This window comes from Maylandia zebra, linkage group LG3, assembly GCF_041146795.1.
Source record: "Maylandia zebra isolate NMK-2024a linkage group LG3, Mzebra_GT3a, whole genome shotgun sequence".
In the NCBI taxonomy this organism is placed as follows: domain Eukaryota; kingdom Metazoa; phylum Chordata; class Actinopteri; order Cichliformes; family Cichlidae; genus Maylandia; species Maylandia zebra.
In genome coordinates this window covers 33,350,708-33,366,185 of record NC_135169.1, presented here as the reverse complement: position 1 = coordinate 33,366,185, position 15,478 = coordinate 33,350,708, and the positions used below count along the sequence as shown (strand labels likewise).

The following is a 15,478-nucleotide window of genomic DNA, read 5'->3' as shown; positions in this document are numbered from 1 at the left end:
GGAGACTCAGACAGAAATACACAGAGGGTAAACGAGGAAAGTGGGCACACACGGGGAACACAGGTGATACTGATAATCATAACGAGACAGGGCGGGGTGAACTGAACATGACATGTACAGGCACAGAGGTTCAGACAGGAGGAGAGAGAGCACGGGGAAAACACAGACATAACGGGCTGGGGAAACATGAAACAACCACAAAGGGAGACGAGGGCTCATAAATACATAGAGGGCACACAGGGGGGAGAGAGAGAGCACGGGGAGAACTTAGACATAAAGGGCAGGGGAAACATGGAATAAAACATAAGGAGAGACGAGGGCTCACAGATACACAGAGGGGCACACAGGGGGTAAAAGCCATGAAGGGAAAACACTTAGGGAACAACACAACAGGGCAACTCAGAAAACATGGCCTAAATAAGGAACGAAATACAAAAATACAAGGAACTAAGAATACTGGGCCCACATGGCCCAGGACCATGACATCACCCCCCCCTAAAGGGCTGGCACCCGACAGCCCAAACCCGAGAAACAAAACCAAACAGAAAACAACCCACCCAGGGCGGGAGGCGGGGGACCAGGACGGAGGGACCAGAACGGGAAACAAAACAAACAACAGAAAACACAGGAGCACATGACTAGTCCGAATAAGGTTCAGGGGGCCGACCCAGAGCCCACAGGCACAAGAGTTCACGGGTCACACGGTCGGGGGGCCGACCAGGCGGGTGGCACAGGTGACAGAGCTGGTCCGGAGGCCGGCCGCGCGGAAGGCAGCGGCGGCGGCAAAGGAGACGACCGAGCAGTTCAGGGGGCCGACCGCGCGGAAGGCAGCGGCGGCGGCGAAGGAGACGACCGAGCAGTTCAGGGGGCCGACCGCGCGGAAGGCAGCGGCGGCTCTCCAGTCTCAGGCGTGCTGGCCATGGCCTGGTGGGCACAGGACCAGTCGAGGCAGGACCAGACGAGGCAGGACCAGACGATGGCGATGCGGGGGCCGGACCAGGCGTCGCTGCAGAGGCTGAGGCTGGACCAGGAGGAGCAGAAGCCAAAGTTGGAGCTGGACCAGGAGGAGCAGAAGCCAAAGTTGGAGCTGGGCCAGACGAGGACGAAGACTCTGAGGCTGGGCCAGACGAGGACGAAGACTCTGAGGCTGGGCCAGACGAGGACGAAGACTCTGAGGCTGGGCCAGACGAGGACGAAGACTCTGAGGCTGGGCCAGACGAGGACGAAGACTCTGAGGCTGGGCCAGACGAAGCACAGGCCGGAGCCGCAGCAGACGAAGCACAGGCCGGAGCCGCAGCAGACGAAGCACAGGCCGGAGCCGCAGCAGACGAAGCACAGGCCGGAGCCGCAGCAGACGAAGCACAGGCCGGAGCCGCGGCAGACGAAGCACAGGCCGGAGCCGCGGCAGACGAAGCACAGGCCAGAGCCGCGGCAGACGAAGCACAGGCCGGAGCCGCGGCAGGCGAGGCTGAAGACTCGGAGGCTGCGGCAGGCGAGGCTGAAGACTCGGAGGCTGCGGCAGGCGAGGCTGAAGACTCGGAGGCTGGACCAGGCGAAGATGAAGCCGGGCCAGGCGAAGATGAAGCCGGGCCAGGCGAAGATGAAGCCGGGCCAGGCGAAGATGAAGCCGGGCCAGGCGAAGACGAAGACGCTAGAGCTGCAGCGAACGTGGACGAGGCTGCCGGTGGAGCAGCTGGTGGCTGAACGGGCCCCTCGGACCCTCCAGCGGGGACAGGAGGCTGAACGGGCCCCTCGGACCCTCCAGCGGGGACAGGAGGCTGAACGGGCCCCTCGGACCCTCCAGCGGATGAGGTAGATGGCGGCGTGGGAGCCGCGGAGTCCTGGATGAGCTCATCCGAGCTCCCAGCAGGAGCTGATGCAGAGCCAGGGAGATTTGGGACCCCTGGCTGAATGTTAAGCTGACCAGCGGACCATACTGCTATCGGGGACTGGGCTACAGGAGCTACTGGGGACTGGGCTACAGGAGCTACTGGGGCCTGCGCTACAGGCGGCACTGGAGCTACTGGAGACTGAACTGGGGGTGACACTGGAGACTGAACTGAGGGTGGCTGCGAGGGAGCTAACTGAACTGAGGGTGGCTGCGAGGGAGCTAACTGAACTGAGGGTGGCTGCGAGGGAGCTAACTGAGCCGGGAGTAGCTGCGGGGGAGCTAACTGAGCCGGGAGTAGCTGCGGGGGAGCTGACTGAGCCGGGAGTAGCTGCGGGGGAGCTGACTGAGCCGGGAGTAGCTGCGGGGGAGCTGACTGAGCCGGGAGTAGCTGCGGGGGAGCTGACTGAGCTGAGTGTGTCTGCGGGGCGGCTAACTGGGCTGCTGGTAGCTGCACAGGCGATAAGCAGCTCGCGTTGACATCCGCCACACAAAACACAGCCCCTGAGAGAACAGTCACAATGTCTGGAAAAGACACAGAGTCCTCACTCACCACAGCAGGTGAATTAGAAGTCCGAGTGTCCGGCTGTGGGGTGGTGCGTCGGTGGCGTGAACGCCGTTTTCTCCGGGATGGTGGAGGAGACGAGCCGGGCCGCGAATCCGTCAGCGGGCCGGGCTGAACATCCTCCGGCTCTTCGTACAGGAGCGACCGCTCCGGGAGGACGCCTACAGTGGAGACGAGGAAGTCCTGGATGTGGGGGCGGAGCGCGCCGAATAGCCACGGGAGTCCGGACACCATCCGCTGTAGACGGACGGCTACGGTCTCCCGGTATTCATCCTCTGGCAGTGCCACCCACTCCTGACAGTGGTACTCCACTGTATAAATCAGATCCTCCCGGAGGTCAGCGGAGGGGTTGTGAATCGCTGGGTCCATGTCGGGTTCGCGTTCTTCTGTCATGGTACGACCGTGTGGCAGGCAGGAGGAGGACCCAATAGCAATATTCACAAACACGGGGATGAACTTAAGAAACACAGCTTTAATGCTGGCAGGACAGAATACAGGACATGCAAAACTAAACCGGAAAAACGTAAACTAATACTCGAAGGTAGACACAGGGAGATCCACACAACATGAGGGAGAACGCGACGCCGAACAGAGGGAGACTCAGACAGAAATACACAGAGGGTAAACGAGGAAAGTGGGCACACACGGGGAACACAGGTGATACTGATAATCATAACGAGACAGGGCGGGGTGAACTGAACATGACATGTACAGGCACAGAGGTTCAGACAGGAGGAGAGAGAGCACGGGGAAAACACAGACATAACGGGCTGGGGAAACATGAAACAACCACAAAGGGAGACGAGGGCTCATAAATACATAGAGGGCACACAGGGGGGAGAGAGAGCACGGGGAGAACTTAGACATAAAGGGCAGGGGAAACATGGAATAAAACATAAGGAGAGACGAGGGCTCACAGATACACAGAGGGGCACACAGGGGGTAAAAGCCATGAAGGGAAAACACTTAGGGAACAACACAACAGGGCAACTCAGAAAACATGGCCTAAATAAGGAACGAAATACAAAAATACAAGGAACTAAGAATACTGGGCCCACATGGCCCAGGACCATGACATGGAGGAAATTAAACTGAATTGCAAACATTATAAAACAGCTGCAGTCACATTTGTCTGACTCCACCCCTTCAGTGTGGAGTTTTCAGAGAATTGAAAGTGTGGTGCAGCACTCCTGAGCAGACTAAACACGGTGATCAGAAACTGGCAAGAAAAGAGCAAAACTCAGGAGTTCATCAAATTCCAAATTTTTTCTAAAAGAGAGTTGACAAGGACTTTATTCAACACTGAATTATACTCAACAAATCTAAGGAGGACCTCCTGCTGGAAAACATGTCTGACAGCATACAAACAAAAAGGAGAAGAACAGATCCACAAACTGTCCTCTGTGACATGTGTGCAGAGGACAGGAAACCAGCAAAGAAGACGTGCATAAAGTGTGAGATCTCCATGTGTGTCCAGCACCTCCAGGCCCACCTGACCACACCTGTGTTACTGCAGACTCATCCTCTGACTGAACCCATGGCTTTATGTGGGAACACCAAATGTTCTCAGCACGGCAAGCTCCTGGAGTACTACTGCTTGGACGACATGACCTGTGTGTGTGTTTCCTGCACCATTGAGGACCAGCACCGCCTACACAATATGAAGACCTTCTCCACAGCCCACAAAGAGCTCCTGGAGAAGCTGAAAGCTGAGCAGCTGATCTTACAGGAGAAAACAGACGATGAGAATGTGAGTCTGGAAAAGTGGGAGAAGAGTGAAAGAGAGAAGCTGGGTGGCTGCAGTGTGCGTCTGATTGAGGCTGTGACTAAGCTGCGTGACATCTCTCTGACCAGCGTCCAGAGCTCAGTCTCTGCTCGTATGGTGTCCCTGAAAACCAGCAAGAGCAGCCTGGAAGCAGCACAGAAGGAGAAGGACACCTTCAGTTTCCTGCAGATGTATTCTCAGGTGCATCAGGATGTGGAGGAGGCCAAAGCTGTGGATCTGAGAAAAGGGCTGGAGCCGGGCAGCCATCGGGACAAACTGGTTGAGGAGATGAGACAGAATGGGGAGAAGATGGTGAAGCAAGCGTCTCAGTTCTGGGGATCATTGCTGACTCTGGTTGATCCTGAACACCACCAGGAGCTTGTTCCCACTGGTTCAGACCTGATCTTTGAGCCACAGTCTCTGGGTCCTGGCATGTCGCTGTCCAAAGACAACAGGAAGGTTTTCCACAATAGCTGGCTGGGACAGTGCTGTGCAACTCTTCTAATCTGTAGTACCAAGAAAGCCAGCAGCTTTCAGAGGTGGGTGGTCAGTCTGCCCGAAGAGTCTGATTGGACGATTGGTTTATGTGATAAAAAGTGTGCAAAGAACTTGAAGGATGGAGCTGTGTATGGACTGTGCTGGGAGGATAAGGAGCTCAGCTTTCACACAATGGAGAACGATGATGATTCTGATGCAGAGTTTAAAGAAGGAGAAAGTAACATGGCCAACACAGCAAAGCATGGTGTCTTCTGAGTTAATTACAAACGAGGAGGAGAATGGTGATGAGGCCATGCTACAACTTAAAAAAGGTGGAGGTGTTGTGGAACTTTGATGTCTCCTCACTCTCCTTCTACAGCAGAACCAGACAGCACCAGAGGGAAGAAATAATAACTATGGAGATGAGCCTGAACAACAAGGAACTGACTCCATTTGTACGACTGGGAAAGGAAAATGTCCAAAACACGACCCAGAAGCAAGAATGGAAGTGCTCATGTGGGAAAGTTTACTACAGGGATGGTAATGGATACAGAAATAATATGTCCCGCTTTTCTTCCCAGGCTAATTGTTCTTGTGGAAAAATGATTGGTGGTCCATGTGTCACAGAAATGGTTTGTAAACTCTGTTAGTTCAAACTCTGCTGATCATTTGGTCATTTTCTGTCCCTGTATGAATATCAGTGTAACTGACTGTCTTTCACATTCATAAACTGTGAAGACATTGTGCTGCTTCAGTGATTAACTTGTTGTGCGATGTATCACATATCAAAGTAAAGTAAAAAAATAAAACAACTTTATTTCTTAATGTTATTTTATTATATTAACTATATATGTTTAGCTTCTGTATTTTCTTCTAATGTAGCAACTAATTCTTTTAGTTTGAACCCTTTTACTTTATTTCACCTGCAAGTTGAAGACGTGTGTCTCCATCTGCTGGTGGTGCTCTCACATTGTACACACAGCTCTTTGGTCTTATTAATAACAGCAAAGAAACACAGCTGTTGTTTTATACAATGTAAATGATCTGATAATAATAAAGTGAGAATATTTTTAATATGTGCAATGTTTTTATGTATCTGATTAACTGAATCGAAAACATTGCATTTTCATCTGTGTTAATTAGAAAAAAACAAAGTTACAGAATTTGCCAGTTTATTAAGTACACCTTGTCAGTCTCAAAGGTAAAGTAAATAACTTTGGATTAACTTTTAATTAGTTTCAGAGCCTGAGAACCAGGCTGGAAAATACTGCTGGTCTTACACGACACAAAACTTTGTGTCATTATGTTAGACAGAGCTCGTTTTTCTACAGTAACTTGTCAGCACATACAGGGCACAATTGTATGAAAGTTTTTAATCTAAAAAGTTTATAATTTAAAATATAAAATAGAATAACAATACAGAAATAATATGGAAAACATTACGACGTAACCGGGCTCCGAAGGAGGAGCAGCCCCTGAATTTGGACACAGTCCAGCTCTGTAAAAACGCAGTGATTTCCCTGGTTCAGCTCTCGGTAATCCGACGAGTCTCATGTTGGATCTCCGGCTTCTGTTTTCAAGGTCATCCACTTTCAGTTGGAATTCCTGACAGTTTAGTTCAATAACAAGTGGCCTCCCAACTTGTTAGTGAGGAAACCACTTCCTCAACTTTACTAATACGAGATTCTGCTGAGGTGAGGCTCTCAGAAAACACTCCGATTGCACCTGTCATTTCTTCATGTAAACTTTTCGCAGGTAAGCTGTAAAATGCATTTTGAGCGACTGAATTGCATCCAGAACATTAGCCTCGGTCGGCTGACCGCTAGCGTTATCTTACTCCATCTTCTCGGTTTCACGGTCGTTCTTAGCATCGTCGAGTCCATCTTTTCTGGTTGTTTTCGGTTTATGATCGGCATAAATACAGCTTTTTGGTCTTATTAATGACAACAAAGAAACACAGCGGCTGTTTTATACGATTTAAATGATCTGATAGATGATAAAGGGAGTATATTTTTAATATGTAGGATGATTTTATTTATCTGATTGACTGAAGCGAGAACACCGCGTTTTCATGTTTGTTCCTATGAAAAAAGAAGAAAGTTAGTCAATTTATTCTGTGCACCAACAAACTGATACTGAAGTAAATCCTGCCTCAAGCATCAAAGCCTTTATATAATAATCAAATATTGTGACTTTACATGAAAACTTTCCTCTATTTTACAAATAGAAAATTAGGGCAAGGGCAGTGAAGGGATGTCATCCATAAGCTATATTATGGCAAATTAACAGTTTTTAATGTTGGCTCAACAATAGAAACATTGCTGCCTGGATTTTATCATTTGATTGCATTTTATTACAAGTCCATGTCTCTTCTACCCTAGCACAAAAGTGTGTTTGCAAATTAAACTCTGATCTGTGTTTTCATGTTGGCACGTCCATATTTCTGCAGTAAAAGTTGCCTGACTCTACCTTCTCTATTTCTTTTAGCAGTGTAAAATTCAAACCAACTTCCAGATAATCCAAACTGTTGTACAACACTGAGTTATATTCAGCAAATCTAAGGAGGATTTCCTGCTGGAAAACATGTCTGACAGCATACAAACAAAAAGGAGAAGAACAGATCCACAAACTGTCCTCTGTGACATGTGTGCAGAGGACAGGAAACCAGCAAAGAAGACGTGCATGAAGTGTGAGATCTCCATGTGTGTCCAGCACCTCCAGGCCCACCTGACCACACCTGTGTTACTGCAGACTCATCCTCTGACTGAACCCATGGCTTTATGTGGGAACACCAAATGTTCTCAGCACGGCAAGCTCCTGGAGTACTACTGCTTGGACGACATGACCTGTGTGTGTGTTTCCTGCGCCATTGAGGACCAGCACCGCCTACACAATATGAAGACCTTCTCCACAGCCCACAAAGAGCTCCTGGAGAAGCTGAAAGCTGAGCAGCTGATCTTACAGGAGAAAACAGACGATGAGAATGTGAGTCTGGAAAAGTGGGAGAAGAGTGAAAGAGAGAAGCTGGGTCGCTGCAGTGTGCGTCTGATTGAGGCTGTGACTAAGCTGCGTGACATCTCTCTGACCAGCGTCCAGAGCTCGGTCTCTGCTCGTATGGTGTCCCTGAAAACCAGCAAGAGCAGCCTGGAAGCAGCACAGAAGGAGAAGGACACCTTCAGATTCCTGCAGATGTATTCTCAGGTGCATCAGGATGTGGAGAAGGCCAAAGCTGTGGATCTGAGTAAAGGGCTGGAGCCGGGCAGCCATCGGGACAAACTGGTTGAGGAGATGAGACAGAATGGGGAGAAGATGGTGAAGCAAGCGTCTCAGTTCTGGGGATCATTGCTGACTCTGGTTGATCCTGAACACCACCAGGAGCTTGTTCCCACTGGTTCAGACCTGATCTTTGAGCCACAGTCTCTGGGTCCTGGCATGTTGCTGTCCAAAGACAACAGGAAGGTTTTCCACAACAGCTGGCTGGGACAGTGCTGTGCAACTCTTCTAATCTGTAGTACCAAGAAAGCCAGCAGCTTTCAGAGGTGGGTGGTCAGTCTGTCCGAAGAGTCTGATTGGACGATTGGTTTATGTGATAAAAAGTGTGCAAAGAACTTGAAGGATGGAGCTGTGTATGGACTGATCTGGGAAGATAAGCAGCTCAGCAGCCTCACAACAAAGAGAAATGAAGGTTCTCAATCATCCACTTCACAAGGTTTGAAGGTGCAAAATACTGGCACAGCCAGAATTGGGACCCAACTCGTGACAACCTCTTCATTAATCACATATCAGGGCGAGAACGGAGAAGAGCCTGTACCACAACCTGAAAAGGTGGAGGTGTTGTGGAACTTTACTGCCTCCACGCTGTCCTTCTTCAGCAGAACCGGACAGCACCAGAGAGAAGAAATAATCACAATGAAGCTTAAAGTAAGCATCAACAACCGGGACCTGGCCCCATTTGTCCAACTGGGAAAGCAAAATATCCACAGCACAACTCAGCAGCAGGACTGGAAGTGTTCATGTGGGAAAGGATACAACTGGAATTGTAACAGGTACCGGGACAATAGTTCTGGCTACTCCCACCAGTTTGTTTGTTCCTGTGGAAAAGCTCTTAGTGTCACAGAGGTGGTTTGTAAACTTTGCCAATCATAGATCTGTTTGTTTGTTTTTTTCACAAGATGAATATAAATTTAAGTCACTGATGAATTCAGTGTGATGAATCTTTAGTGATGAATTTGTAAAATTTGAAGAGTAAACAAAATTCAAATCAAACATGAAATGCATATTCGCTTGCATGTTTTACAATTTTACTTATCTTTTGCATTTGGTTCCAATGTAGCAACAAAGTCTTTTAGTTTAAAGTTTTCTGCTTGATTTCAGCTGCAAGTTGAAGATGTTCGTCTCCATCTACTGGTGGTGCTCTCACACAGCTCTTTGGCCTTATTAATGAGAACAAAGAAACTTCTGTTTTTTATACACTGTAAATGATTTGATCAATAATGAATTAAGTTGATGTTCAGTTTGGAATGTTTTTGTTTAGTTAAAGTGTTGACAGTTTTATTTTTTAAAAAAAATACATAATAAGAAAATAAAGGAACCCAGCAAGGGAACGTCATCCATAAGATATTATGGGAAATTAATAAATGCAATTAGTTGCATCTGATCACCTGTGTTGTTGTTCCTACAATATCATAAAAACTATAACTGCTCAATCGTGATGTCTGAACTGTTCAGTTAGCACAAGAGAACTCTCACTTGGCTAACAGAAAACCTAACTCAATAATGTTTGCTATATTGCATAAATTAACAAAAAAAAACACTTGAAATGTTCACCATTAGTTCCAGAAAGAGGTTAGAATACAGAGTGATAAGTAATACATCGCTTTCATTTCCTGTGTACATACTATAAATGATCTAATCAGTAAGTCTGTCACGGACTGCGCTGGCTGGCGTTGGGATGAGGGGAAACAGGACTCAAATGCTGGACTTTGTGTGATGAAAACAGGGCGTTTATTTATTTCCTCTTCCTAGTGTTAGTGTGTCTCCGCTCCTCCCTGTCCCAGCACCCCGTGCTCGCTGCCCTTGCTCGTTCCCACAATCCTAGGAAAACACAGAGGCAGCCGTCAGAAACACCACAATTGTGGCAGACTAACCTTCACTAACTTGAATAACGTGAAGACACACAACAATCCAGCGTCAGAGAGTTCCACCACTCACACACGCACACACACACACACACACACACACACACACACACACACACACACACACACACGCACAAGGACAACGAGGGACAGCAACATTAAATATTCAATTCAGTTTGAAGTTGTGGAATGTTTTTATTGACTGGATGAAATTTAACGTGAGTTTTTGAAATATAAAAACCAACTTTTTTTTTTTTTCAACTTTACTCAAATACGACAAGGGGGAAAAAAGAACAAGTTTACATACAAACAGTGTGAAATGGTGAAATGAACTGTGTGAAAGTAAATCCTGTTAAATGCTCTTCTTCTGAAGCTAACATGAAGGTTGTCTCTACAATAAATCCATTGAACTCCTCGCTTGTAAAAGGAAACACACACTAACTTTGATTTGATCAGGAGCAGCTGAACCAGGTAAGACAAAAGTATAAATAGATTCAACAACATTTGTGGTTTTAGGTACAGATGCTGTTGCTCATGCAAACAACCACATCACCAACACCACCTGTTGGTTTTGATTCACACTGTTCTTGGATCTACTGTCAGCTGTGAAAAATGTGCACACTGATCAAGGAAATGCTGGGTGTAGGTACAGTAAGGACAGTATGGAGACCTTTGTTTTGGCTCGGTGCTGGGGTGGGATATTCCTGGGGCTGGTGTTAACCAAGGCTGTTATAGTGTGCAGAGCTCTGGTGCTCTTACCAACCTTGCAGTCGTAGCAGTGCTCTGTCCAAGGTGCTGATTTACTCCGATCTTCAGTGTAACAAGATTCATACGGGTCTCTTGAATATTCAGTTCATAGTCAAGCAAATCAGAGAAATACAGGAGGGTGGGAAAAATAATCCGCACAGGATACAAGAACCTTGGTGAGCTGCCGTGTCACATGGGACACACAGTTAGGTTCTGTCATGCGCCAAGGCGCGCGTACACCCAAAGGATCCAAAAGCAGACTCCAATGCGAGCAGAAAAAACGCTTTATTATCTTAACAAAAGGTGATCCGGGATAATCAAAGAAGAAAGCGAGGACCTGAAAAACCCGGGGAAATAAATGACGCGGGGAAGCCGAAATCGGGACCGTGGAAAGCTGCAACAGAAAGGGGAGAAAATTACTAGTGAGCCGGGAAAACAGGGAAACACAACAAGACGGGGTTTGAGTAGCTGGCTTACGATCGGAGTGGGACCGTGGGACTTGGGAAGAGAGTGTGAGAGTCCGTGGAAAGAGAATCCGAGGAGTCAGTGATGAGGACAGGTGATGCACTGGGTGGTCCATGCAAATAGGAGGACAGGCAGGTGGCAGATACAGCACGCCGGATCGAAATCTAGACACACAAAGGCAGAGTTAACGCATTTCAAATGATACATCCGTACAACGCTTTCGCGGGAGGCTAGTTACCACAGAGAGGTGATTAACGGACTGGCGTGGAGCATCCGCAGGGTTAAACAGTCCTGCAGGTAATCGCCCCGGATGGAAAGCAGGTGATGGTCCAGCCCGGGGGTGTGTCCACCAGGGCATCGCACACACACACAGACTCCTCAGACACAGGACCACAGACCATGACAGGTTCAATCTGGCCTGTGACTCCAAGCTGATCTATCATCCAAATAATTGCTCTCACTTTCAGTGCAAACTACTTGCGCCCACTATTGTCATCACATGCAAATGTTCAGAGCTTGAATGAGGTCAGTAATTTTTGTGCGAGCTAACTGGTGAGGTTACCTATACTGCTCGGTGAAACTGGCGATTGTATCAGTAGAAGATTGTACGGGAATTGGTGCGTAAGTCTGCTATAAAAAGTGCTTCCTAATACTGCAGATGATCCAGCAAAATCTATCTGGTACTTAATGTGCTCTGTAGCATCCTCAGGTAGTGGATTTTCCAGGGCAACCTTGAGTCTGGCAAATTCTCTGGGCTCCCAAAGCAAAACATGACCAATACATTGGACAGCTGGTCGATACTCTGTCATTTTTCTTTAGAGATTGCTGCTATTGAGCTGGCTCAGATGTCTCTGAAGAATAGGTGTTTGACCACAACAGCAACAGAGGTGCAGTAAGTGGAGTGCAGGCATCAGTTCTTCTGTGCATATCCATCACCTGTTGTTGCAGCCTACAATTATCCTCCATCAAACCTCCTGGGAGGTGCAGGGGTACTTTGAAACAGGTGGTCTGTGTGATCAGGCACATATTGATCTCCAGCTTCTTGTGGTGAATTCCAGTCTTTAGGAGTGAGCGGAGTCATCCTGGCATATCTCTCTGACAGTCTCTCCACACTGTGATAGGGCTGCTGTTGCTCTGATGAGTAATTTACATAGGGCGCGTGCCCTTATGCTGATCTGGGAACATCTTTAGACAAATGCACAGTAAGCACGCTATCAAAATCTCAAGAACCAAATGTTGCAGAGGTTTTAAGGCAGGGGCGTCCAAACCTTTGTCACTGAGGGCCACATACATAAAAATATGGGGCCACTTACTAGAAATTAGGTATATAGCCTTAACTTTAGTGTATTAAAGTTAGAAAAATCACTTAAAAGTGGTCAAATATGTTATATTGTTGAATATGATTAAAGACAAAACTGCCTTCATCACATCTTTCTATGAATGGATCTTGATTCATTTATTCAGAAAAAGCTTTGGTGGCTCATTCTCAGAACAGCAGCCTCAGATTTCTTCTTAGACAGAAGATTTACAGCACAGAGAAAAACAATAAAGGGGAAAATGGGACGGGTACATTTCAAGCTTGTTATTTTAGTTATTAGGCTTAGAAACACGCCCATTAATGTTGGTTTGAAACCGTTATCAACATTAACAGACTGAACTGGACTTAATAACAGGAGTGGATATAATTTTAGTAAATTATTCTGGTGAGTATCAGCTGCGCTGGGTATGTAAATCGGGCCTAAAGTGCTCGTGCTCTCGTCCACTCCCCCCAAAACAATTAGCAGCTGTGCGGCGTCTGTGGCATCGGTGCTCTCATCGCATGCGATGGAGTAAAAATCAAAAGCACAGCTTTATCAGACAGTTGCAGTTTAATGTTGGCTGACGAGTCTTCAATGCGGTGCACAACTGTTTCTGGACATGCTGACGTTGCTGAAGTCCTGCACTTTTTCGGTGACTCTGAAAAAGGCTTGCCATGTCTTGCGATGAGTTGGGCGACCTCATAGCTGGCTATTGTAGCCTTTTCCTTGACCTTTTGAGCACAAAAAAAATACTGTTACTGTCCCTGCAGGAGAGCTACCCTTTGGTTTAATTTCTGCTCTCGCTCAGCACCAGTGTAGGATGCATAGGCCTGATGTTTGGTTTCATAATGACACCGTACATTATACTCTTTCATAACTGCCACACTTCCCCTTGAATTCTTTGAAGAAATAGTCACTCTCCCACCATGTCTGAAATTTTCTGCACTCACTTTCTACCTTTCGCTTCTTTGGTTCTGCCATGTTTAGTAACTTGGGGTAAATTTCTTCTGTGACTGCCCTTTTTTGGTGGAGCAACTGCCTTGATGAACAGCAGCTCCCCCTGGTGTTAAAACTAAGAAGTGCAATACACTCAAGCAAAAGTTGAAGTGCGGGCCATATGCTATTCTATTTATAAAATTACTTGCCGGCCAATTAAAAATGGACGCAGTTGGCCCGCGGGCCGTAGTTTGGACACCCCTGTTTTAAGAAGTAGATTTGCCAGATCATAATCAATGTGGCCACCAGGGGGCATCAGTTAGGATGCAAATCCATTATTGAAATAAAGTGCAAATAACACTTCTGCTCTTGTTTCTAAGTAGAGTGATGTGGTTCTCCTACAAGGAATAAATGACATAATGAACAGATTGCTGTCTGCTGCACAAGCATGCATTGTAACATATAATTAGACATGAACTTATCTCTCTACTGCTGATTTCTTGAACATAATACAAAGAAATAAATTCTTTATGGTATATAGTCCTTCCTTGCGATATATTTACACAGTACACCAACATTAAAAGTATTACCTATGCAGGTCATATACCCTTGAAGTTCAAACAACAAAAAAGTCCATATTTTTGCAGTCAGACTTGACTTGTTTTAGCAGTACAAAATGCAATATATAAAATAACACCGGTTGCACGGTGGTTAGCACTGTTGCTTAACAGCAAGAAGGGCCTGGGTTCCATTCCACTATCAGGCCAGGGGCTTTCTGTGGGGAGTTTGCATGTTCTCCCTGTGTTTGCATGAGTACTCTGGCGTCCTCCAACAGTCCAACAGATAGGTTAATTGGAAACTCTAAATTGCTTAAAGGTGTGAATGCTGGTCTATCTCTATGTGACAGACTGACGATCTTTTCAGGGTGCACCCTGCCTCTTGCCCTAAGACAGCTAGTAAAGGCCTCAGCGCCCCCAACGACCCTGAAAAGGACAACCGTAAGTGAATGGATAGAACACAATCAAAACTGTTGTACAGTGCTGTAGTGAGTGGATCATCAAAGAGCAGCAGAGTCAGAAGACTTGACAAAGAAACAAAAGATTTTATTTATTTAAAACCAACAAAAAAATGAAGAAATACAGAGGAAGCCCACATGTCCCACTTTCACAATTTTTAACATTTGTGGATCTACCTGAAGCTGGCAGCGTAAAATTTGTCTCAAAATCCAACATGGGCATATAACGTGATCTGTGTGTATCAGGAGATTTAAGGATTTGTTACCTGGAGAGGATGTTATCTGTAGTTTTTGTTTTTGAACAAGAAAATTATCTGATTCATGAAGCTGAAGCTGTATTATGTATAAATTACCAGTAAAAAAAAACAGTATTTACTCAGAGTTGGATGTACGCATTTATAAAATAGTTTTGTGTAGTCATGCCCAGATGAAGCCTCATGAAGCCTTGAAGGTCCAGCATATTCCACATAATAGTTGTCATTTTCTTCACAGTTTCATAGTTGTTCGTAACCTGTAGTCAGTTTAGCTGTAGTCTTCTGTTTTTCTCCTTAGTGTTCTTGTTGTTTGCCTTCATTCAGCCCTAATAAAGGATCGCTTTGATTTGCAAACCAGCTGCGTCTCCTGCAGTGTCTGCTCTTGGGTTCATTTAAAAAATACATAGCACACCCCACCGTGACAATGGATGTCTTGACACACCCTCCAAAAGCCTCAGCACAGTGTCCACCAGCATTAGTTTTATTTGTTTGAGAGGAAAAATTCTAGAGAGAGCAACAAGGATTTTATTGAACACTACTGATCATTTTAAACTTATCGAAACAGGACATACTGCTAAAAAAAACAAAAAAACAAAACATGTATGAAAACATCCAGACGAATCCACAAACAGGAAACCAGCAAAGAAGACCTGTCAAACACATGATCAGATATAAATCATAAAAATCCTCTTGCTCTTCATAGTTTGTGCTGAAGTATCACTGACTTTTTTTTTTTTAAACTAGAGTATCATAGCTGCAGACTCTGTGTGTTTAACACCCAAATATGGGCACACATTTTTATTGGCACTACATTAATAAATTATCAGTTCCAGAGAGAACTGCCTGGTTATCTTCTCAGGAACAAAAACAACTTAAAAGTAATCATTTCAAAACAGCTGCAGTCAAACTGAACTGACTCCACCCCTTTAG

At 46.3% G+C, this 15,478-nt stretch overlaps 1 protein-coding gene across 1 annotated transcript; it reads left to right on the top strand.

Annotated features, from left to right (window-relative positions):
- The first annotated feature begins 6,288 nt into the window (after positions 1-6,288).
- Positions 6,289-8,841, top strand: LOC143416725 (tripartite motif-containing protein 16-like). The gene is made up of 2 exons (XM_076882211.1): positions 6,289-6,389; positions 7,183-8,841. The coding sequence occupies exon 2, from the start codon at positions 7,279-7,281 to the stop codon at positions 8,839-8,841; it is 1,563 nt and encodes a 520-aa protein (XP_076738326.1). The 5' UTR covers positions 6,289-6,389; positions 7,183-7,278.
- The last annotated feature ends 6,637 nt before the right edge of the window (positions 8,842-15,478 follow it).